Source organism: Diachasma alloeum, unplaced genomic scaffold, assembly GCF_001412515.2.
Source record: "Diachasma alloeum isolate Michigan unplaced genomic scaffold, Dall2.0 Dall_scaffold_00782, whole genome shotgun sequence".
In the NCBI taxonomy this organism is placed as follows: Eukaryota; Metazoa; Arthropoda; class Insecta; order Hymenoptera; family Braconidae; genus Diachasma; species Diachasma alloeum.
Window position 1 is genome coordinate 454134 of NW_021680912.1, and position 24829 is coordinate 478962.

A 24829-nucleotide genomic window follows, 5' to 3' on the forward strand; every position below is an offset into this window, starting at 1 on the left:
TTATCTTGTATAAGGCCTAGGAAGTGGAAAAACGCAATCCTGATGTATAAAAATACAACTGCGTGAAACACGCAGGCGTATCAAAATCCAACTGCGTGAAACACACAGGTGTATAAAAATATAACTACGTGAAACACAGTAGTATGAAACTTCAACTGCGAGAAACACACAGTAGTATGAAACTTCAACTGCGTGAAATACACAGCAGTATGAAAATTCGGCTGCGTGAAACACACAAACTTCACGCATGCGTGGAGTGTATGGAGTGTACGGGAGTGATTCACGCAATGGTGCGAATAGTCACGGCCTAAAAAGTATTTGATTGAAAAACATTAATAGTTTCTAATTTCACGATAAAAATTATTCTCTTTTTTTTCACTCCGTTGCTATTCCCCTCTCATGAATAAATCCAAATAACATTAATTCAAGTAATATTAATACTAAATATTCATCTTCACGTTGTATACGCAACTAAAATGAGGGAAAAATAATGAACTCCGAAGACTTGACTTGATTTTTCAATGAAGTTTATTAACCCAATATTTCTTGGATATAAAACAACTTGTGATGTCTTAATTTATAATTTAGGAGCATGGAAAAGCACATCCACTCCTAAATCATGAGTAAGTGGTCTGTAATTCTCGTTTCTTCTTCCCGCGTTTGTATTTCAGTGATCAAAAATGATTTTCAATAGTCGTATCTAAGCATTCTTGATTTATCACACAGATTGCACAGCAAATTATTTCCCACTTAAACCTACAACATGCTTCACGGTTTTTCGATTACAATATATTAGATATATAGTTGTCTCTTGCTTACGCGAGGATAAGTACGGACGTGGCAAAGCGTAACTCAGCGCCAGTGTGCTGAAGGTACAGTTATAGCTTCGATGCGGAAGATTTAATTATCATGGAATGTCGAATACAGATTAATATTGAGAGCAATTTCGCTTCTTCATTGAGATACTCATGTTTAATTTAACCACCTAAATTACTGAGTTAGGAAGGTCAAAAATTCCTGATTAATATTCATCCATTCATCAAAACGCTATGCCTAATTCGTATAAAATTGCAAACACCTAGGTATTTTCTAAAAAATGCTTAACTTATGTAAATATTTACACATGATCTAGTCGTTTTATGTTTCCATTAATTTCCAGGCACTGTTACAATCATCGTTTTGAATTTTTATGGTCTTTTATCACCAGAGGTACTGAATTTTTTGTATCATTTGTTATCAATGATTTCGAAAGACAACACGTGTGAAAAAATTTCATAGAAAATTCAATTTGTCAACTTTACAATGATTTTTTCATGTTTCATTTTCATTTCCTTATTTTCATGATTCGATTTTACGGTTGGAATATTTTTGAAGTAATTCCACTTAATTCTGCGCCTAAAAAACTAATAGAATTTTTAACAGAAGTTCAATAGAATTTTCTATCGATTTCACCACGTCTTCCTATGAAATTTTTTCATCAGTGGACAGATTAAGTCGAGAAACGGATGTATCATTTCCGTGGTAATCAGTGACGTGCAGATAGGCTCCTACAATTCCTCAAGTCTCACTTATATTATATGTACAACGATGCAGCTCGAGTTGAGAGAATACGATAACTCAAACTGAATAAAGATAAGAGTCTAATTTAGGTTTGGCATTTGGGGGTGATGTGAATGGAGAGAACCAAGCCAGTGAGAATCTACCGAAGACAGCTTGAATTGATTTCCATCTGCTATTGCGCACCCATCTGGCCTCCTCCTTCTTCAACTGCTCTATCCCCTGTTAACACGATCGTACAATTCCATTAGTATTTAATGGCTGTAATGGGATTGTGTTATCGATCCCAGGCATTACCGTTTCATCGTTCCATATCGCTTGCAATTGGGTGCCCAACATGACAGCTGTGAAAATTGCGAAGAGCAGGGCCTCGAAAGTGAGAAACAGCAGTAGTACGACTGTTGCTGGCGGACTGAATGTTGAACATTCACGCCACTCTTGTCTCACACACGTGGTGAATTGTTGAATACAGAGAAATAATGATTGCAACGATATTCCGGCGATATAAAACTGTAATTAGGAGAATTAGAATGCATTTAGTGAGGAAGGAACTTCCTAATGTTTAATTACAAATTTCGAGGGGCTTTCAACGAAAAAAATGCACTGTTGACAATTTTCTACTGAAATTTCCTATAAGGGTGTTGGAAATTTCTGACAAGCAATATGTTCATTAAAATTTTAAGGAAGTTGTGTCATTGAAAATTTACTATTTCAGTTTAATTATTCTGAAAAAATTAATGAAAAATCTGTAAAATTCAGAGAAATCTCAAATTTAAGGGGAGATTTCTCTGAATTTTCAGGGGATTTCTTTAAAAATCCCTACAATTCCAAGAATTTTGAAGAAATTACCTGGACACTCAAGGGAATTTGTCAGTGAGTATTCATTTTAATTTGAAAATTCCCGTAAATTGTAGAATTTCCATCTTAAAATTCTTAAAACTTAAAATTCCATTGGCTTTTTCCCCTTAAATAGAATTCAATATTTTTTTCGGAAAATTCAGCGAAATTTTCTTAACAGTGTGGTCAAACTCCTTAAAATTCCTCAGACAACAACAAATTTGGTGGAACTCCAAGCAATTTATAGTGTTTAATTCACAAAGAAAGTACTTACTGTAAAAAGTACAAAATATTTTTGATTATTCTCCCCAACGCAGTTGTTCACCCAAGGGCAATGATGATCCATTTTCCTAATGCATCTGCAACCAAAGAGATCCCCCTCAACCAACGCTCCCAACTAATCCCACAATAATAACGTTAACTTTCTCACCTCTGACAAACCGAGCAGTGATGTGCCCTGTCAGGTTTAATAGAGCAACACCTCTGACACTTGAATATCACCTGGCCCTCTCTAAACCCCATTTGTTGAATCATTTCTTTGGTTGCATTACCTTTTGGCACAGCTCCCTAAAAGCCCATGAAATCGTGAATGAAATATCCAACTAGAGGCAATCCCCCATCAATTGAAGTGATTCTACCGACTTACTGGATCAGTGAACATTGTTCTGAGATGCGAGGCGAAAGCTAAAAACGCCATAGTTTGAAAAATAGCCATATTTACACTGGAATAGAACGTGTGAATAGTAGGAATGAGAATGACAGCCATCACAACGAATTCAGCATAAATTATGAGAAGCCATGTTAGAATGGCACAGATTATTCCGCATATATCCTGCAAATGGTGAACGAGGTAAAACATTTTTTTTCATCACAATGCCAGAGCCTCAAATTTCTATTCACCTTGATACACCAGAATTTTCCCCCACAGCATCTATTATGAATATCCCTCTCTCTCTGAAAGGGCATATACTCATAATCCATAGCTCCGATTTTATTCTCACTCTCATAAATCTGAATAATTCATTTTCACAACGATAACGTCTCATTAACAGTTAAACCATCAATTTGTTCAATTGCAATCATTTTCTGGAAATAAAATCGAAATGTAATCAGTATACCTTTCGCTGTGTCGTGCCCATCGATCAAAAGATAATCTCATAAATTCAAGTGGTCAAATGAGATAAAACAGGAGATGTACAAGTTCACTAGTCATGGATTCCAATAATCGAAATCATAACTACAATTATGCAATTCATACGGCGTGAATTCTTGTGGAGAGGGTACGTGCATGAATAAAATTCATTTAATAATATAACCTGAATATTTTAAAGGTAAACTCACAGTGCGGTGATCTGGAAATCATGCTCATTCGTAATGAGATTAAACTCATAGCACCCTCAATCGACATATTGAATTAACGGTGAATGGGGTCAATAATCGGGAGTACGTGATAAAAATGTAATTACTCCTGACAACTGTCACACACGGATACTCTTTTTGACGCCGATGAGATAGTGTCATGAACTAATAGTCGGTTGATCATTTCACGGTGGAGAGAAATGTGCGACAGCGGCATTGACACGATTTATTGGCTGAGACAGGCGCTGATTCCGTTTCGGCGACACTTGCCACTTCTCCCTTCGAATTGTTTATTCATTTTATTAATTGAGGGATCAATCAAGAATGAGGCGCTTTTATTTTGTTTTTTAATTATTGTTAATTAGTTTTCTGGGTTTTGGTCTTATTCGGGGGTGGAAACACTCTTAATTGTTGATTATTCGGGCAGTTGCTCGATCAGTGCTGCAAGGATTGAAGTCCTCTTTATCGACCGGGCATTATAACCGAGAGGTTAGTGGAGGCTACAGTGGAGGTGAAGAGAATCGAGTGGTTCTCTGTTGTTTTTCCAGAAATTGAGAATTTTTTAAACGAAAAATCGATAATTGTTGGGGAGTAACTAGTCTAATTGAAAGGGCTGCAGCATGTCACTTGTGAGGAGAGGCCAGGTATGCAGACAACGTGTATTTACTTTGGAAAAGTTATTCATAGGCCTCTAACCTCTAAATATTTCCAATACCTACTCCTGAACACTCCGTACTCTTGTAATATTCCACAAGGAATGGTTTACTAAAGCATGAATAATTCCAATGTTTTGTTTCTGGAATAACTTGATTTTTTTTTAATGATTTAATTTTGAACTCAAATTGGGCTCAATATTTAAAACTATCATGTAACTATCAGCTAATTTTTCTATAATTCTCAACAATTATCTCAATGAGAATCTCCCACTGTTGAAAATGTTTATCAAATCACAGTTCCAGTGAAATTTCAAGAAATTTTGTAATTAAAAAGTCGCGATTTGATGGGAAAATTGATGGAAGCTGTAAATTTTAGTGTAATTATTCCATGAAAATGTCTACAAGCTAGAAAAATTCACATAAATATACTCTTGAATTCTCAATTAATTAAAAATTCGAGTTAGTTAAGGAATTCATATTTTTCTGTTGCACAAAAAGCTAGAATTACCCCTAAATTGTCCCTGACCTTTAAATGTTTCCTAACAGTCTCATAACGAATGTCTTCTTATTTTCTTATTTGCAGCACTGGGCGACATTCGCTCGGATCTGGCACATATACGACGCGAAATGGCAGGACCCGTACAAAAGTGCTGTCCTGTTAACGAAATACCTCAAGGGTCTCCACAAACCGATGTACCACCCCATGGGCTACTGTGGAGATCACGTAGTCGTGATAAACAGCAAGGACATTGCGTTGAGAGGGGACGAGTGGGTCAAGAGAGTTTACTTCCACCACAACACCTACCACAGCGGTGACACATGGACCCTAGCCTGGGAACTCCACAAGAAGAACAAAACCATGATCATGCAGAAGGCTGTTTACCACGCGATGAGGGGCAACCTCCAGCGACGACACACCATGCAACTCCTGCACATCTACCCGGACGAGAATGTCCCTGAGGAGATCCTCCAGAATGTCAGCAGTCAGATCAAACAACTGAGACCCCAGCCAGTCAGCCTCGATCACATCCCTGCTGAGGAGGTGGAGAATTTCCCACGTGTCATGAAATACCCCACGAATTACATACTTCGCTAGAGAAAACGCCAATTCACTGTATCCTACATTTATTTCTATCTATAATAAAGAATAGACTCGAGTTAACATTCGACTTTGTACACTGATAATTATGAACACGAAATGCATTACACGCTCATGAAGTTCATCTTATGAATTTCAATTGCATGCACGAGTGAGAGAAAAAGAGGTTTCATTTTCATTGAGGATTTGTTAAATTTTTTTCCGTCGCTTTTGTAACTTTTTCTGAGTTTATTCAATCACAAATACTGCATTCTTCGCTGAGGTTTTTTCTCCTGTCGTTTTTTGGACGGTGGGGAGTGCTTTTCGTTTACGAAACTTGTTTGTAGTAGTGGGATTTGTTGAGGGCTACCAGATGCCCATTGATGATCTCTTGGGGGCCTCTGTAGTAGCGCCAGATGAAGCTGCTGCCGCGTTTCAGATCGTTTATCGAGGATAAGTGTCTCCAGCAGTCCACCCAGTTGGCGTAGATTGGCATTCGTGGGGGAACTCCAGCTGCCAATCTGTTAGTGATTATATAATTCAGATTAATTGGACTCTTCATGAATATCAGCATCATCAAGTTCAAGTTCAAGTTAAATTCTGCAAAAAAAGTGAGCTTACTAATTTTGCTGAAAATATTTAACAAGACATCACACTTAAACATGAATTTTTTAAATCTGTCCTATAGACTGAAAATGGATAATTAAATTTAGACTTTCAAAATTCAAATAATAAAATTATTGCAAAGTCAAATTTTGTACTAAAAATATTGAAAAGCATTTTCCCCAAAAAAATCGTTCAAGTCCTTGGATATCCTCAAATATATACAATTATTAAATCAATTAAATCAATAATTCCCCTCCACTTACCCGCAATCATTGACAGCCATACAGTGGTAGACCACCAAAAATGGATAGGTGACAGTCGTTGCAAGGAACTACAAAAAACCAGACAAATAAAAGCCCTGAATTTTCTCCAACACTAAAACGTCGTCAATCGAAGAAGGAAAATTATCTCACTGTCATAGTTGCAGAGGTGCATCCCCTGAGGTCCTTGTCCCGGATTAAATATTTGTTGATAAAGTACGTCGACGAGCTGACGAGCACCAGAGTAGCAACATTGGCTATTAATCTCGGCACTAATCCTGCATAATAACCCAGTAGGCCATTCTCATGGTAGATTTCTCTGATCGATCCGAAAATCCCACTGAAATTGAATAGAAAGTTGTCGTTACGTGAGTAATGCTACGAAGATCTGAAAAAATACTTCACAAAATCCAGAATTTTTCACTGATTCGGTACTTGTATTTTGTTTCACCCCCGACGAATTGTGCCATTGTCCTCAGAGTGATGACATCCAATGGGTGACTTGCGACTATTCCTACGATCCTACAAACAATGTCTTTGGCCAATTCTTTAATATAGGCCTCCTTCCTGCAACGATAATTCTGAATTGAAGAAATTATTCCCAGAATTAAATACAAAATGCACAAAACTCCATAAATATTTATTATATATCTGTAACTTTATAAACTGCAATCAATTTTTATGAATTGGAAAAAGGTATAGCCAAATTTATAATATTAAATTATGACCAAATTGTCCACTTAAAAATGAAATAACCAATTTGAAAACTCTTCATCAATCAGTAATCTCAGACAAACTCATCATTATACATTTATTTTCAATTTAATAACTGAAATTATTGTAATATTACAAAAATTAATGATTAATGTAGATCCCAAATGGAAAATTAAATAATATGCAGTTGAATATTGGATCATCTCCTGTTGTAAAAACGAATAAACAATGAACAAAAATGAAAACTAAGACTACAATTATACTTAGCTTTCAGCTGAGTTTTCGAGAAATATCTTCGAACCTAAGGAAGATAGCGAAATATTCATGAAGACCTTTTTTGTAGCTCTCAATTTGCCCCATAAAAAAGGTCATGATAAAAATTTTGCTACCTGCCTTAGATTCCGAGATATTCATTGAAAATTGACGAATATATTCACTATCTAGCGGAATTCACTACCTCTCATCATCAGGTAAATCATCGATATCCTCTTCTTTCCTCGTCTCATCCTCTGGGAAATACTTGAGAAAATAATTGGATTCCGAGACTTTTTCAATAGCAACAGCACTGACGGTATAGGCACACAATTTTGGAACAAATCCTCGATAGCATCCACTGAATCCATCCACATTCTTGATATATCTTACTAGGAGATGAATGAAAATCATTGAATCAAACAATTTAAATAAATTATCAGCTGGGTCTCACCATACTGAAAAATATTCGGCAGAACCAGTGCCGGTTTCCCCAGGAGAGTCCTGGCTTCTCTGGGAGCGCTGGGCTCATGTCCTATCTAAAGTAAAAAAAATAAAAAAAGGTTGTAACAAAATACATGATAATTTCCGTGAAATTATCTTAAACACGTGTATTCACCTGCATCAACACTTTGGCATATTCAATTGGATGTGAAATGGTATTAACCAATGTCCGAATGGCAATATAAGACCACAGTCTCTCGTCCTTCTCCCGACCCATCGTCGACATGGACATTTTTACAACTTTCTTACAGTCCTACAGCCCTCTACTTCACTATTCAACCTCCACTTTTTATTTATCTCACACTCCTTGAGTGAGATATTTTTTCAGGTTCAAAGATTGGACCGATACTCCAATCACTATCAAACTTCCACCACTCTTCATGGACTGGCTCGTAATTCTGTAATTCTCTTGGTCACAGTTACGGCCTCTTACGTCAGCTCGCGGTGGCCGGTAAGTTCAAGGGCAATTCTGTTGTTAAGACAGATTTCCTCCCGACAATTCGAATAATTTTTATATTTGAAAAATCACTTCGCTCCGAACGTGAATGAATAATAAACTCCATTTGGATTCGGAAAAGTCCTTCCAAAATATAAATATATTCAGCCCCCTCCATTCTTCTAAACCCCAATAAAATAATCCCCAAATGGTTGAGAAATTACATTAAAACATTTAGAATATGTGTCGCCCGTTTCCCGATTAAATTTATTTATATTATTTTAATTTATTTATATTATTTCTCTCAAAGCTTCAAGTGAAAATCTTTAACGGAATGTCAGACCTAAGACAATTTAATGATTTTACTAACATGGGAAATGTAAACATTAATTATTTAAATGTTTCCTAAAATAGAGAATCCAATGTAGACTTTCAATAATTCAAATAATGAAACCATTGCATACTGCTCGGCCTTTAGAACAAACCTTTCAGAATGTGTGTCATCCATTCCTCAATTAACACTCTGGAAAATTGAAAGAAATTATTAATTAAAGCTTCGGTTTGGTTTACATCAAGCCCATCATAATAACGACCATTTGAATAACTTCTCTATAAGTTTAAGGATAATGTTGTTGTTTCTGTTGCGCACAAAAATATCTTCCCTAATATTTTCTCCGGTATAAAAAAATATTTTTACACCGAATGTGAATGAATAAAACACTTCATTCGATTCGAAAAACTCCTCCCAAAATAATATGAATATCTCCCCCTAGCCCCTCAATGAAATTATCTCCAAATGATAGAAAATACATTAAAAAAAATAAATTCCCAAAATGAGTCCCCCAATCCCCCAATAAACCCCCTACAAGTAAAACTAAATAATTAATCAATCCTTGGGTTCAGTTTCCATCCAGCCCCTCGCAATCACGTCAATTTCAAAAGTTCCTCTGTAATTTCAACGATAATTCCGTCAATAAAAATTTCTTCTCCAAAACTTCAATAATCTCCCTACAAACCGCTCTCATCCCGAATAAGAATAAACATATTTAAAAAATCATAACAAAATACAAACAAATCCCGAAACACGAATATCTCCCTCTGACCCCCAAAACCACCCCCAAATGATCGAAAATTCATAGAAAAATACATAAATAAACCCCCAAAATGTGTCTCTCAATCCCCAATAATCCCCCCCCCCCGAAGATTAATTAATCCTTGGGTTCAGTTTCCATCGAAGCCGCACGCAATCACGACAATTTGAAAAGCGTCCCGGTGCCGTCCCAACGGATTGGTCCACGGCCGGCGCCAGGACCAATAGTACCTCTGGATTCCCCTCACACTCAGTCCTCCCTCAACCCAAATGGATGAAGAATCCTGCTCCCCGGTGTTACCAGTGGTGTGTCCCCGTCGATTGAATTAACGTTGAAAAAACAACGCGTTCGTGTATCGTCGCGCATTGTGTGGCCCCGAGTCCCCCCAGAAGTGTCAACATCATCGAAACGACTCCCCAAGACATCCTCAAACCCCTCAAACTCTAAGTAAATCAATTGACTCCAAAAAAATCAGTGCACGAGTGAAGTACTGCGGGGTAGACCGATCGAAACGCATATTAAACGCAAAGAGGGGGAATAAAAACGGGTATCACACACATAACGGGCTGCCTCTGGCGACGAAACACCAGAGGGAGAGGGAAAGAAAGGCACAGTTGCTGTAATGGCCGCCGTGTCATGAAATGAAGGTACCCAGCCAGTGTTGCGGTCCCATAATGGAGGATAACTCCAGTTCAGTATCGCAAAATCATAACGGGCCATTGTCGTCCGGTGCTAATGTATCAATTGGCAACGATAAACATCAAAATAGTGATAATGCTAGTGGTAATGGTGCCAAAGATCAGAAACCACAATACTCGATGCCTGGTATTCTTCACTTTATTCAACACGAGTGGGCCCGCTTTGAGCTTGACAGATCACAGTGGGAGCTCGACAGAGCTGAGTTCCAGGTATTTAATCACGTTCTGATCGGACAATTCCACCGGACTATTTTATTATCGATGATAAATGGGGGGATTGACGTTTTGGAGCGGAAGGGAGGCTCGGGGTATTGTCAATTTGTCGTGGGAATTTTTGACGTTAGACCATTGATACTGCGATTCTACCGGGTGGCAGTTGTTTGTCAGTTGGAACTCATCAGCTTCAGCAGATTCTTTCAATTTTTTGGTAATCCTCGGGGTTTAAGGAATGCTCGGATTTGTTGCTTTCAGTCTTGGGGAGTTTATGGTTCATTTAGAGATTTCAGTACTCCATTTGATAATTATCATGTTGTTCGTCATTAGTAGTAAAAATATAAATTATGGAAAAATTGAATTGTTCAAAAATAAGATAATTTTTTTGGTTCAGGGTTTTCGTTTCTTCATTTGATAATTGATCACGTGATTTTTTTACGTTAGGCGATTGATACTGGGAATTCTCTTCCAGGTGTCAATTTTTTAACCCTTGGAATCCATCACCTTTTGCATAATTATTAATTTTTTCAATTAACTCTCCTAGTTTTGATAAATGCTCTTATTTGGAACGTTTAATTCTCGAGGAGTTTGTGATTACTGTTATGATAATTTAATGTGAAATGTTAGTGTGCGGGATACCCGTAAATCTGGAAATAAAAAAAATGTTGAGTTGATAAGATCTGTGCACACTCGAGTGAAACTGATCCTTTCAACGTGGTATTATTTTCCACATTGTTAAGATGTATCATTAGAACAATATAGATCTGGTAATGGGGGAGATTAGATAGGAACTGTATTATTTATTTATATCTGCGATTTTCTAAGGAGTAATTGAGAATAAGGGGGGAGGGGAGTCTCACCAGAGCGTCACGATAATTGTTTTTTTTCTTTGAATTATTATGGGCTAGAGTAGCTTTCCTCCAGGGTGAAAGAAAGGCTCAAGAGAATTTAAAGAATGATCTAGTGGGGCGATTTAAAATATCCGGAAATAAAACTCTTAATTTTTCATTTTTGTACTTTGTCTAATCAAGAGCTTTCATTTCTCCATTTGTTAATTTATTATTATCGTTCATAATCGTTGTTAAAAATCCACAGAATAAAATATCCTCAATTCTGCATTTGATAATCATTACTGTTAAGGTATAAAGAATAGAAAAATTATTTTTCCATTTCTTTGAATTATTATAGGCTAGAATAGCTTTCCTCCAGGGTGAAAGGAAGGCTCAGGAAAATCTAAAGAATGATCTAGTGAGACGAATTAAAATGCTTGAGTACGCTCTCAAGCAGGAGAGGTAAGATTTATTAATGGAGTTGTCGGTGGTGGGTTTTTTCCAGTTCTCTAAATTCGTTTTTTGTGATAGGGCCAAGTATCACATACTCAAGTATGGAACAGACTTGGTAATACAGGATGACGGAAAACCACCGCTTTACGAGGAGTCTAGTACTGGCGATAATTCGGAGGGTGGTGGTGGAGATGGGGAAGCGCCATTCTCCTCTGTTAGTAATATCACGTGGAGCCAGGGGCGACGGTTATTAAGAGAGTAAGATTGTGGTTTAAAATGTTTAGTTAACTCGACAGTGCTTGGGTAATTGTATTTGACGGATTTACAAGTACTATCGGGGAGGTAAATGTCAGGCGAGTCAACCGCAAAGGGTCATATCGAAGAAATCAGTTGTGAATATCGAGGGAAATAGAGTGACATTTCTTGTTTACTAAGAATATCCAAGGACTTTGCACATTTTTCTTTTCGTTGATAAATTCTTCAACATTTGGAGTTATTTGAACTGAATTTAATTTTTTATTTTCAACTAGCAGAAAACGCTTTGAAGAACTGCAATTTTTGGTGATTACATTGAACAGCCTATTTTCCTCCTGAAAATTGAGAGAATTTTAATTATTGATTTATAGGAAGAACATGTTTGAAGAAAAATTTGTTCTTTTATGTAATTTAAATGACACTAATTGTCCATGACATTTTTTAAACTTCTCTCGTGCAATTTAATTCATACAATTCATGATTGAAAATCTCCAAATCCATGCTGTGATTTTTAAGAACCTGTAGAAGATATTTAGCCATTTTTTAATGAATTCGACATGTCACAACTTTTCAAATATTTAATCATCTTGATAATGAGCGAGATTAGAAAACCAATGTCAAGTCGAAGGCATTTCGGTTCGCAGTATATTCAATAAAAAATCCTGATATTTCCTCATACATAAGCAAACGGAAAATGTCAATCTCAACATGAAGTAAATGAAGAAATTTTCCCAAGCACTGACGAGTTTAAGAAGAAAGCCATGACCTTAATGATTTAATTATGTTCCCAGCTATTTGCAAGAAATTGGTTATACCGACACAATAATTGACGTGAGATCAAACCGAGTGAGATCATTACTTGGATTAAACAACAATACAGACTCCGACGATATGAATACACCAGCATTGAATGGTAACGAACCATCGAAAAAGCGTGTTATGCGCCGCCCGAGGTCAGAGAGAGCAAAAAAGGTGTATCTTCGTAGTCCAGTGAGTGTACTGGTCCAGCGACTCAACTCCAATCATTGACTCGAAGTACTGAATCTCCGAATGAACTAAAAACAGTGGAATCCTCTGTCAAGCGACAACGACTGTGACTCTTTCCTCATTTTAAAATGGTTCACCAGAGTCAATGACTGGATGTAATGAGTCGTAAACTGGTACGCCTATTTTGGCGATATTTACTTTTTCATTTCTATTTTCACCTTTCTCTTTTTTTTTCTCCCTCCCTATTTACTGCAAACGGTAATTCATTCAATGAACGTTATCTTCTGCATCCCTACTAGTCCCACATTTCTAAGGAAGTAGGTATAGTATGAAGAGTTACGAAACTAAAATGTCAGTGTCAATTTTTTCATTTAATGTGTGTTTTTTGCTGTTAAAAAGGACAAATTTTATAGTCTATAATCAGTGCACTTGGAGAAAAACAAATGTATTCACAAATAAGCTTTGGTTGAACCAAAAAAATCGCAAATTGAGAATACAGAAGTCTCAAGAAATAAACCATTCTTATTCTTGAGTATTGGATAGCCGAAATGAAAAACTGCTGAAAAAATTTTTTTGGTGCAATCAAGACTTCTTTGAGAGCATTTTTTTTTGCTCTCAGTGTGGAGACTCGTCTAGTCTTTTGATTTTCACGAACCCAGTGGTAGAACCTGGCGCAATGACTAAAGTTATTTCCAATCAACTGCTTAATTACCACCAGAAAGCTTCTAACACCTTGACTATTCAATGCACTATTTATTCTTTCAATATTTACAATTGTGAAATCAGGAGTTTCACTTTCTTACGATAATGAAAATCCCCCTAGCCGACTTCTCTCACCGATGCAATGATCCTTGACACCGAGGCATCTGTCATGGCAAATTTTGAATTTCTGGCTCACACCGATATCGACATGGAGGAGGAAGAGGGCGAAGTGGAAGACGAATTGTACGATGCCGATGCTGAGCCAAAACAGAATAAGGTATTTATTACCCTAGCACACACGAAAGCAATTCATAGAAAATATCCCATAGGAATTTTTTTATTAAAAAAAATTAGTAGAAGTTCATCTTTCTATAGAACATTTTCTATCAGAATTTTCCAAGTTTTTTTAAACCTATTTTTCTCCTCTTTTCATAGAAAGAATAAAAAAATCGAAAAAAATTTGACAATTGGAACATCTCAATGGAATAAGTTATATAGAAAATATAGAAAAGAATACAAATTATCGAAAAATGTTATTTCCTATTAAAAAAATTTTGAGAGTTCTACATGAAATAAATTACAGTACAGCATGGCCCATTAAATTCCCCCCAAAAAAGTCTCATGACATTTGCATTTACAAATTGAAATAAAAATAATCGTTCCTGCATCCGACAATTACTTTGAAATCTTCTGAAGGCACTTCCTTGTTCTAACAAACTTTGTGAAAACTTTGTTGATACCGTAATGACATTGTCAGGCATCCATAATGCTGGGTGAGGATGTTGATGCTGAGGCGGCGGAAGTTTTGAACGAACTGAATCTTCTGACGGAAACTGAAGACTCACATATTATTCATCCCCACGCTATTCCCAAATACACGGGTGAGAGACTCTTGTCAAAACTTTTTGAAGGACAATCTCTACAAGAATAATGATTTTTTTATTCCAACAGATACAATGCGTGTGGAGCGAGACCCTCAGCGCCCAGGGGAGGAGAGTGACTCGGCCCTGGGTCTGGGAGAATTAGCCCAATTAACTGTTAACAATGATGCTGATGTGACATACGATGTAAATATGACGCATTTTCATTGTGTAATCCATTTCAATATAAACTTTTTCTGATAAAATGGAATGAAACTCTTGAGTTTTAAATATTGCACTTTGTTTTATCAGGAGTTTTCACTTCTTCATTTAATAATTATTATTATTGTTCTCTATCATTGATTAAAATATACAGAATAAAAAGTTTCTCACTTCGAGAATCGCAATGTTTTTAAAATAATAACAAAATGATCTAAAATTCTTAATCAAATGATATGGAAAATTCACTCATTCACCAATATGACATTGAGTTTATGAAAAAATTGATGTGAACATAAACAAAAATGAATTCGAATTGAATATTCACAGATGGCGGCGACAAAAGAAACATATAGAAAGACGTGGAACGCAAAGTACACTCTGCGCTCTCACTTCGACTGTGTGAGAGCCCTCGTCTTCCATCCAACGGATCCAGTGCTGATAACAGCCTCGGATGATCACACACTGAAGCTCTGGAATCTGCAGAAGACAGTGCCAGCGAAAAAATCAGCGTCCCTGGACGTTGAGCCTCTCTATACATTCAGATCCCACACAGGGCCAGTTTTGTGTTTAGGAATGTGCAGCACTGGCAGCCGTTGTTACTCAGGTGGTCTTGACGGTATGATACACTGCTGGTCAGTGCCAGCTGGTAATATCGATCCGTATGATTCGTATGAGCCTGGTGTACTCAGTCAATCGTTGACTGGACATACCGATGCTGTATGGGGACTCAGTATGTTCCATCCAAGGTCACAATTGTTGTCAGCTAGCGCTGACGGGACTGTTAAATTGTGGAATCCACAGAGCAAAGTTCCACTGCTCAATACATACGCTTCTGAACAAGGTAATTAACATTTATTTAATTTTTTTTTCTGGGAGAAGCCTCACAAGAACGATTTAAAATTCTAGATTTTTAATCATTCCTCTGAGGCTTCTCAAAATTCTTCATTTGATAACTATTAGTATTATTCTTCATCGTTAATATAGAGAATAGAAAAATCATTAATTCAAGGACTAGAGTAGAGAAATTATCAATTGCCTACGTCTAAATATTTTTTAAATAAGAAAGAAATTATTAAAAATTTTAGACTTCAAGAATTCTTGATTCAAGGATATAAAAAGTCAATCATTAAAATATAGTATAGTACGTCGTCTGATCAAGTTTAATTCTTCATTTGTTAACTATTATTATTGTTCTCCTTTGAAATAAGAAAAGAATAATGAAAAATTCTAGACTTGACAAATTGGAGTTGAGTAATGATTAAATTTTTTTTTTGCAGATGGAACACCCACCTCAGTCGACTTCATCAGAGACGAGCCCCACAAGATAGTGGTCGCTTACGACGGAGCTTGCGTCGTGTTCGACGCTGAGACTGGCTCAGTAGTAGCGAGACTCGAGGGTAGTGGAACCCGAGGTGTTAATCGTGTCGTAGCTCATCCGATTCAGCCTCTGATAATAGCAGCGCACGAGGATCGTCACATAAGATTTTACGATCACCGTTCGGCGACTCTGGCTCACGCCATGGTGGCACACTTGGACGCCGTAACTAGTCTCGCTGTTGATCCCCACGGTCTTTATCTGCTCTCAGGCAGTGAGTGTTCAGGTTGATTGTATTTCATTTAACTGTTAAACATTTTTGGCTAAAATTTCTGGTAAAATTTTTGAACATTTTTATTACATCAGTTTCCACTGAAATTTCAAGGAATTTCATCATTGAAACTTCCAAAATTTTGCGGATAAATCAATGAAAGCTGTAAATTTCAGTTCAATTCATGAAATTCATGAAATTATTTTATGAGAATAAATATAATTTAGAAAAATTCAGGGAAATAAATTCTAGAATTTTCAATCAATTAAAAATTCAGCGAAATTTTGGACTGAATATCAATGCTTTGATTGCAAATTCAACTAATTTGGAAGTTCATTGAATTTTTCCCCCTAAATTCAATTCAATGTCAATCTCGTAAAAATGACTCGTCACCTGACCCTGAAATTTCAATTTATTTCTGACAATGCGTCTCATCAACTGCACCCCAGAGGCCAAATGGTCATCAGAATCAACTCTCTCTTTCCATTTTCTAAATTTTCACGTAGGAATTACAATGCCATTCCTTTCTCTAATCTCCATTTTATCATTCTCATCAATGCTCAAGGTCACGACTGCAGTATAAGATTATGGAATATGGACAACAAAACTTGCGTACAAGAAATAACGGCACACCGCAAGAAATTCGACGAGAGTATCCTTGACGTTGCGTTCCATCCCTCGTTACCCTTCATCGCCAGTGCTGGGGCTGACGCGCTTGCCAAGGTATTCGTGTGAGTGATATAAATTGAGATAACGAAGCCGAAGGAACGTCACGAATTCACCAGATTTATAAAAAATTACAAGCTGTCGCATATGACACTTTTAATAGAAAAAAAACAGACCATGTGAAGCGGTTTTTGTACTCATGTTCATTATTATTTTTCATCATTTTTTAGATAGTTTTACTTGTATGTACTATACACTTCCAGGAACCTTCTCTTTAGAATGATTTCATCAATTCCATTTTCCCTCATCTCATCATTAACACATAGTTGAGAAGAAGATGCGAATTAAATAAAAAGAAAGAAAAAAACACAAGTGGAAGAAACGTAATTGTATTTAAGTATGGTCAGACAAAGCAGCATATTCAAATACTCATATTATTATAGTGAGACGAATGAAAAAGGCAGGTAAAAGAATTTTAATGAAACATTAAGGAGAATTTAAAGATCATTATCTTGTATTATTACAGAATGATGATAAATCGAATGAATTTTCATTCAAGTGCAAATACTATTTGTTGATATAATCGTCACTAAGTAGACGTATTAATCTGTCGGCAGAGGGAAACAGCTGATCGACACTGTAGTATATTATCTATTATAGTGATGAAACCTCCCCTCCCCCCCCCCATTCCCCTTTCATTGATTAGATCATCCATGAAAATCTTTAAAGTGGTATACAACAGATATAAAATTGAGGAAAGGTAAAGTGAAAATATTATGAAGGCGTCAACCCTCCTGAGGAGCATTGAGGAGTCCAGGGGAGCACACTGCCGCAGTAGCATAATATTTATCCTTATGTTAATTATTTATTACCGAGTATCACAGTTACTGTTGCACAGCTACTGGGGATTAAATTAAAAAAAACATGAGGAATTACGATTGAATAAATTCTCAATGAAAGATGAAAATTAACTGATGAGAGAAACAATGCTGTTCCAATAAAACGATGGAAGGAGAGAACAAAAAAGAATACAAAATATATACAAACGCTATTAGTCTCCCATTACACCATTTTTGTGCTGCCCCTCGCATTATACTGAGGTCCAGCGTTATGGTAATTACAATGATTAATTGATAATAATAATTCGTAAGGTAATTATTAATGAAAAAATGGAGAAAAATACGACAAAAAAACATTACTTAGGAATAATAATTAATAACAATAAATTATAACTGTGTGTTTCACTGTAATATATTGTATTTAAAAATAGAAGAAAAAACAAAACCGTGTAACTTACTCATAATGCATATGTTTTTGTTGTTTTTTTTTTTTCTTAACGAGTTCTCTTCTCTCTTGCTCATTCACTTGATGGTTTTCAATGGTCGAATAGCTTCGATTGAATTCACGAATCTGCATGAGCTTTCTGCTTTATCATAATTTGCACAATAAATTATACATGAGAATTCTGATTGTATACGTTGATGAAATACATGGAGCTGTTGATTTTTTTTGTACTTCTGGGGATTCTTTCTTTGTTGCGAGAATTAGGGAGAATAACAACGATAATTGAGGGTCTGGAAGTTTTTTTCTTTCGAAAAATAATTTGATTTGATGACGTATTAGTAAATTCAATAGAATTACACTGAATTTCATTGAAATTTGATTAATTTTTTGCTGGGTTTTTCACAGAATAAAGTCCATAGGTTTCGATATTTCTAAATGACTCATTCTCTTCAGATTTCTTCTTTAGAAATTCTTTCCATTAAATTTTTCATTCCTCACTCTCAATTTCAATGAATAACTTGGAAAATTTTTGCCCGAGAATTCTCTTATTAAAAGAAATCTCCACAGGATGAGTAATTTGTCTATAAAATTCACACCTACTGACTTTTTTCTATGAAACGTGTTGAAAAAATCGCACTGCAAAATTGCATATTTATTCCAATAACAGAATTTCACTAAAATCTAGCGAATGCGTTAGACTTCCCATTGAATTCCTCCATCCGCGATATTCTTCATTCTCCGTCCAATTAGAATGACAAAAAATCATATATAAATTACTAAAATCCTTCAACGATTTGATTTCAAATGCCGCAGTGAGAGATAAAATAGAAATGCGCTGTCCCCAAAATGTAATGACTTTTTTATTCAAAGATACATTCCATTGACAAGATAATCAGCATCGTGAGCGTAGGGGCCATGCCCTCGTCGTCCACGTTTTCTCACAACCCTCAGTCTGCACCCAATCAGTGCAGCCATTATCGCAGTGACAGTTAGTCCAAGTGCTAGTGATATAACTGCACCCCTTGGTCTAAGCACTTCCTCACTGTCCCTGTGATTACTCTGTTTGAGATGCTCAGCCACAAAGTGATGCACTCTCGTTTCCTCTGTGTGACGCTCCTCCTGCTTTGAGTGTGAAATATCTTCTTTCACTGGCTCAACGTCTTTCTTCACAGCCTGTTGCCTCTCAACGGCCACTTCGGGCTCGACCTTCTTGGGAAGCGAAGGGTGAACGCTCTTCTGAGTCTCCAACTCTTTCTTTATACTCGGATTCAATTTTGTCGGAGTATTCAGTTTTGGAAGAGGCTGAAACATCATTTGAGATTTATCGCGGGACTTTTCTCGGGGATGAATGAAAATAATTTTGAATTTTTATTTTTCAATTTTAATAATTATAAAATATTATTATTATTATATTAATATCAAAAATAATATTAATAATAATATAATAATAATATTATCAATTATATTATTATTAATATAATTTTTTTAATTTTTTCAATTTTAATTTTATTTTCTCAGTGATAAATGAAAATAATTTTGAATAATTTACTGGAAGGGTGGGGGGAGGTTCAGGCGCGCTGTTCACCTGCTCCTGTGGAACTGGATGCTCTGGTTTTATAACTGGTGGCGGTGGAGTTGGCACTATCTGGGGTTTTGGCTCAATGGGGATCATTTGGGGCGGCACTTGCTGCCACCCTGCGTGGCTCTGCGCTGGGTAGTACGACTCGTAGGGCCTCTCCGGTTCGACGTACCCGGTTCTGTCGAAATCCACAATTTCTGATTAGTAGGTTTTTAATTCGTCGAAGTAATGAATTCGTTAGCGAAGTCGCTAAGAAGGTGAGTGAATTCCTCTCAAAAGGGATTTATGAACATTTAGCTATCTCTTTTTCTTTATTTAATGGTAAACTCACCCTTCAGCGTTCTCTGGAAGCATACCCGGCCGTTTGTGGTTGAAGATATGTGGTTGCTCTGCGGAATAATTTTTACGTATGAAAAAATTTCGGAGAAAAATCTAGCGAATTCGCTAGACAATTCTACAGGATTTCCATTGAACTTTCTATTAGTTTTTCGCCAATTCTATTGAGATATTTTCTATAGAATTTCCACCGCTCAAATTTTCCAAGTTTTATGAATTTTTAAGAATTCGTGAACGTTCAACAATTTTTATGAAGCCGCTGCGTTATTTCTACGTTCCGTTCCGTAAAATTTCTCAATCGTTGGGGAAAAATCACGGAACGACTTGTCCCCACAGACGGGTGGTTAATTTTTACGGAACAAATCGTAGAATTTACGTGGCAATTCGTACAATTTAACTTCCGACTTTCGAAACGTAATTTTTACGTTTTTCTGGTAATTTTTATTGAATTTTTCTCTCCGTGTAACCGACACATTGGGATTCTCTCCAGTACCAGCCCCAGAATTTTTCTAGCGAATTTCTCTCCGTACACTATTTCAATTATTTGCAAACTTACGTTCGCGATCGAAATGAGCGACATCCCCTTTCTCCCGAATATTATTAGCAGGGTAATTATCCTTATTCTGGTCATAAATCTGCCTGTACTCCCATCCTCCGATGTACCCCTGTCCCCCGTAATTCCTCTGAGGCCCAGGGCCCCCATGAAGGGGGTAGGGTGGTCCCTGCTGAGGCACAACCTGACGCCCCATCGGCAATTGCCAGGGCTTGGGCCCTCCCTCAGGCCCTTCGTAAAACGTCTGCAGATTCTTCCGATGCTGAACGCCCTCCGGATACTTCGCAAGCTCCGGCGGGGGCGGCAGCATCGGCGGAATAACCGGCGGCGGAGGGGTCGGTTTCTCCGGGGGGCACCCCAACTCGGCGGCTTCGTCCGAGCCGTCCGGGCACTGGGGTATCCCGTCGCAGACGTTGTAGATAGCGATGCAATCGCCCGATGTCCGACATTCGTATTGGTTTCTACTGCAGCGAGTTTTCACTGGGGGTGGGGTTGTCAGAACCACCGGTTTCGGGGTTTCTGTGATGACGACGGGGGCAACTGTGTAGATGTACTCCGCGGGTACTTGCGGAATCGACAGCTTCCTCAGCGACTTCAGTTCGTGCTCCTGCTGAGATCTACCCGCCTGCTCCATGTACGGGGGATTTCTGTAGCTGAGATTTGTTAACACTGCGCTTGTGTAATTCGAGTGACTTGTGAACTTGCATTTGAAGTCGTGCGGAGGCCCACAGTGGAACAGGTAGCAGCTTCCGCGTTTCTGAAATTTTGCAGGGCAATTACCGCTTTTGAAGTCTGTTGAAGATTTTTTTCCGGTGATTTTTGCATGGAAAAAGTCAACGGGTGGAAATTTTTCTGTGCAAATAGGAGTGAGAATTCTTGGGCACCGATTTTTTTTTCTTGATTTTTGTAATGAAAAAAAATGTAGAAGAAATGTTTAGAAAAGTTATGGTTAAGATTTTTTTATAGAGAAATTCTCAATAAATTGGTCGTCACATATCAATTGGTGTGTTATACGTGTGGAAACATTAAAGAGAAACTTGACGCATTCACTAGAAAATTCCACTGGATGGAAAACTGTAAACATGATTTTTTGATGGAAAAAATTGATAGACGTGAATTTTCCTCTAGAGAATAGTCTTTTGCGATTTTTTCTATTCTAAAGAAGAATTCTGAGGCATTGTTTTTTTTCTTGAAGTTGAAAAATGCAGCGGAAAATATTTAGAAACATTAGCCCCAAGTATTTTCAATAGCGAGACTGTAAAAATAAATAAGTCACGTAAAATTTTAAAAATTTGTTGACTTAAAAATACGAATTGAACTTCTGACCGAAATTCAAGAGAATTACGAGTGCACATGGTAATTCTCCACGGACTTGTTCCATAAAAATGCTTTCAGACATTTTCAACATAAAAAACAATCAACGAAGAAATTTCTATGGAAATATTGCTCAACGAAAAGATTACAAAAGCGTTTTTGAAATTTTTAAAAACACTTTCAGCTCTAAAATTTCGGAATTCTGCATGCAATCACCTCGTGATTCTATGCACATCGTGAATTAGGAACTTCATTCCACCACCGAAATCCCAATACCGAGATTTCCAATAATGTATTCCCTCCAGATATTTCTCCCCGATGAAATTATCGGAAAAGTTTTTATCGTTAACCATGCACCATGAATATTCCTCGAGGATTATAAATCTCGGCAGTTTATCACCCAGTTACCACTTGTCCCATTATGTTAATTGAGTTTTTATCACTTACTTTTTCCTCGAAGATAAATACATCGCAATCATTAGTTTGACAGCAAAGTCTCAAGCAATTCTGCCTATCATCAACTTCGGCCTCCATGATATACTTGGCACCAAGAGCCAAGGAATCCTGCGTTCTAATAATTTTATCCTTGTGTACATCGAAACTCTCGATGCACATTTGTAAACCACCAGGTGGTAATTTATCATTTTGCTTGAATACATTTTCACTTTTTACACAATTGAATATTATTATGAACTCAATGATAACGCGGAGTACGTTGTGCAGCATTGCTGTGAACAAGTTGTTGAGCTACATTGAACCGCGATATAATGCGCATGTCCGGGGTAGTTCGGGGGATCAATAATTACGGACAGATGCATCGCGTTCGCCTTTGAAATTTCAATGTGAATGAACAGTCGGAATTATTTTTCACAAGCGGATGCACGAGCCCCATGTCTTGATGATCATTTGTTTCAAATTTTTGATGAACTTCATGTGCGGAAAACTTCACAGAAAAACCTAGCGCTTTCGTGAAAGAGAAAACGTCGGAAAATCTAAATCTATTTATTCTGTAAGATACTTTTGCGCGAATGAATTTTTGCACATTGAATTTTTCAAACAGAAATGCATTGGCTTTCCCCAGCGAATTCCACGCGCATGCACCGTATAATTGAATAAGGAATCAAATAACAACCAAACTCATTAAAATTGAGCAATTTCATAATTTATTCTCGCTCCATCAAAGCATCACAAACATGATCCTCTCGACGATAAAAAAAACTGACATTTTATTCTGTCAAACTTATCCACTAATACGAAATTACAATATCTAAATTAAAACCGGATAGATCACATTCCTGTGGAACAATCGCAGTTTGGTATTACAAATCAATGAGGCGTTAGTTGAACCGCAATTTTCACTCCACGATAATGACGCTGAATTGATTCACAATTCGATGTCCATCAATAATTTAATAATTCATGGCAATGATGATAGTTAACATGAATTACATATGCATAAATTTTGTATAATTACTGCCTTCGATCACGCAGTGAGTGATGGCAGTGGTAAAAATCGTGCGATCGTCGTTCCCTGTCTCTCACGAACAACTTCGGAATAAATTAACATGAACAATCCTGATTGTTTTTGGTCCTCGTCAAAGGCATTTCTCAAGGCATTTGCGTTCACTTGAACTCTTAAAACAAGTAAAATGTAACAAACGTCACTCGTCTGCACACCAATCAACTAGTTTATAATACATAATTAAATAGACTCGATTATCTAAGAGTAGCACTCGGGGCACATCTAGTCATGGATAAAGACCACTTGAATAAACTCATCACGATGGAGCCTGCGGTTCAGTTCAATTGAAAATAATTATCCTATTTCGTCATTTCTCCCGTAAATATCAAGTGAATTATGATAATTTCAGTTATTCCATCGTAATGAATCACCTCAGACAATTTTATTCAATGCGACATAGCACAGCCATCTGCTTTTATGGTCCGGATCCCTTTCCCCTGAGTTATCGCACAACATTAATTTCAACATTTCGTTACTTTTCTCTCCAATCCCAGCGGCTAAAGTCCCCTTTACGGACTGGCAATCGTTGTTTCAAATAAATTATCATAAATTTGTTAAACCTAATCAATTACCTGAATGCTAATACCTAGAATTAACGGGTTCAGGTAAGCGCTGATGGTATGTTATGTCCATTCATCATTCTGCTGCTTCTATTATAATTTTTTTAATGCAATTCTTGTAAACATTGGGCTCACAGAATTGTAGAGGTAGAGTATGAAAGGCCGGCCAAGAGAGCTCTCGTCGTTTTACTTTTGCACACGTCTCACCCGTAATTTTCACGAAGTTCTATTCTTCACAGGTATTGTCAATATTATGCTATTGTTATCGACTAATTCAACGAGTATGTGAGATTATCAGTAGTTTTACCTATCTAAGTAAGATAACGTTGAGCATCAACTTCGATTTTCAATCGTTCGACTCCATCGAACTTATTTTTAATTTAATTTAAATTATTTTAAGTTTCATAGGAAAACCTGGCGAATTCGCTATTAATTCGTTTTTGGCCGATTCTGTTGTGAATTTTTCGGTAGAAATTCCTCGATCAAATTTCCTAAGTTTTTTTGTTTGAGTGGAGAAAATTGGAAGATTTAGTTCGGGGAATTCCCCTTCGCGATGTTAAGTGGGCGCGAGGCGGCGCTGATGCTTCAACATGGCCGATGTAAAATGGTTTGAATGAAATCAACAAATGTGGTATTAGGGGAAGCTTCGCATTGATACGAATAATTGAGGCTGGTCTCTGATTCGGTTAATAATGTGCATTAATAATAAATGGGTTTTTACTCCATTGATCCGCTTAGGACCTGAAAGGGTGACTGAAATTTTCAATTAGAAAATTTTGTCAGCATCTTGTAAACTTCGCGAATAGAGAATGTCTCATTAGACAAAGTTGAACAGAAAGGCGAAATTCAACAGATTTTT

At 36.9% G+C, this 24829-nt stretch overlaps 5 protein-coding genes across 8 annotated transcripts; 2 read left to right on the forward strand and 3 right to left on the reverse strand.

Moving 5' to 3' along the window:
- Nucleotides 1-510: 510 nt before the first annotated feature.
- LOC107044719 (palmitoyltransferase ZDHHC3) lies at nt 511-4196 on the reverse strand. Of its 2 annotated transcripts, none has more exons than XM_015266725.2 (7): nt 3736-4196; nt 3295-3480; nt 3041-3226; nt 2825-2961; nt 2669-2753; nt 1855-2067; nt 511-1779 (listed from the first exon to the last, which is right to left on the reverse strand). In XM_015266725.2, exons 2-7 carry the CDS (start codon nt 3373-3375, stop codon nt 1618-1620), a joined length of 864 nt encoding a protein of 287 aa, XP_015122211.1. In that variant the 5' UTR covers nt 3376-3480; nt 3736-4196; the 3' UTR covers nt 511-1617. The 2 variants fall into 2 exon arrangements, with proteins under 2 accessions (XP_015122211.1, XP_015122210.1); XM_015266724.2 differs by lacking the exon at nt 3736-4196 and adding an exon at nt 3513-3616 and having other exon boundaries at nt 3295-3405.
- LOC107044721 (39S ribosomal protein L13, mitochondrial) lies at nt 3994-5571 on the forward strand. The gene is made up of 2 exons (XM_015266726.2): nt 3994-4397; nt 4993-5571. Exons 1-2 carry the CDS (start codon nt 4374-4376, stop codon nt 5503-5505), a joined length of 537 nt encoding a protein of 178 aa, XP_015122212.1. The 5' UTR covers nt 3994-4373; the 3' UTR covers nt 5506-5571.
- Nucleotides 5518-8218, reverse strand: LOC107044718 (mitochondrial carrier homolog 2). The gene is made up of 7 exons (XM_015266723.1): nt 7939-8218; nt 7774-7858; nt 7525-7711; nt 6789-6920; nt 6507-6693; nt 6357-6424; nt 5518-6008 (listed from the first exon to the last, which is right to left on the reverse strand). Exons 1-7 carry the CDS (start codon nt 8053-8055, stop codon nt 5816-5818), a joined length of 969 nt encoding a protein of 322 aa, XP_015122209.1. The 5' UTR covers nt 8056-8218; the 3' UTR covers nt 5518-5815.
- Nucleotides 8219-9614: 1396 nt separating this feature from the next.
- LOC107044725 (striatin-3) lies at nt 9615-18311 on the forward strand. 2 transcript variants are annotated; one of them, XM_015266732.2, is made up of 10 exons: nt 9615-10258; nt 11450-11553; nt 11623-11802; nt 12591-12789; nt 13610-13765; nt 14246-14369; nt 14440-14555; nt 14898-15411; nt 15848-16159; nt 16722-18311. In XM_015266732.2, the coding sequence occupies exons 1-10, from the start codon at nt 9992-9994 to the stop codon at nt 16889-16891; spliced, it is 2142 nt and encodes a 713-aa protein (XP_015122218.1). In that variant the 5' UTR covers nt 9615-9991; the 3' UTR covers nt 16892-18311. The 2 variants fall into 2 exon arrangements, with proteins under 2 accessions (XP_015122218.1, XP_015122219.1); XM_015266733.2 differs by having other exon boundaries at nt 12591-12771.
- Nucleotides 18312-18944: 633 nt separating this feature from the next.
- LOC107044670 (titin) lies at nt 18945-22786 on the reverse strand. 2 transcript variants are annotated; one of them, XM_015266625.1, is made up of 5 exons: nt 22336-22786; nt 20578-21331; nt 20017-20074; nt 19692-19863; nt 18945-19408 (listed from the first exon to the last, which is right to left on the reverse strand). In XM_015266625.1, the coding sequence occupies exons 1-5, from the start codon at nt 22612-22614 to the stop codon at nt 18971-18973; spliced, it is 1701 nt and encodes a 566-aa protein (XP_015122111.1). In that variant the 5' UTR covers nt 22615-22786; the 3' UTR covers nt 18945-18970. The 2 variants fall into 2 exon arrangements, with proteins under 2 accessions (XP_015122111.1, XP_015122110.1); XM_015266624.1 differs by having other exon boundaries at nt 19656-19863; nt 22336-22785.
- Nucleotides 22787-24829: the final 2043 nt, after the last annotated feature.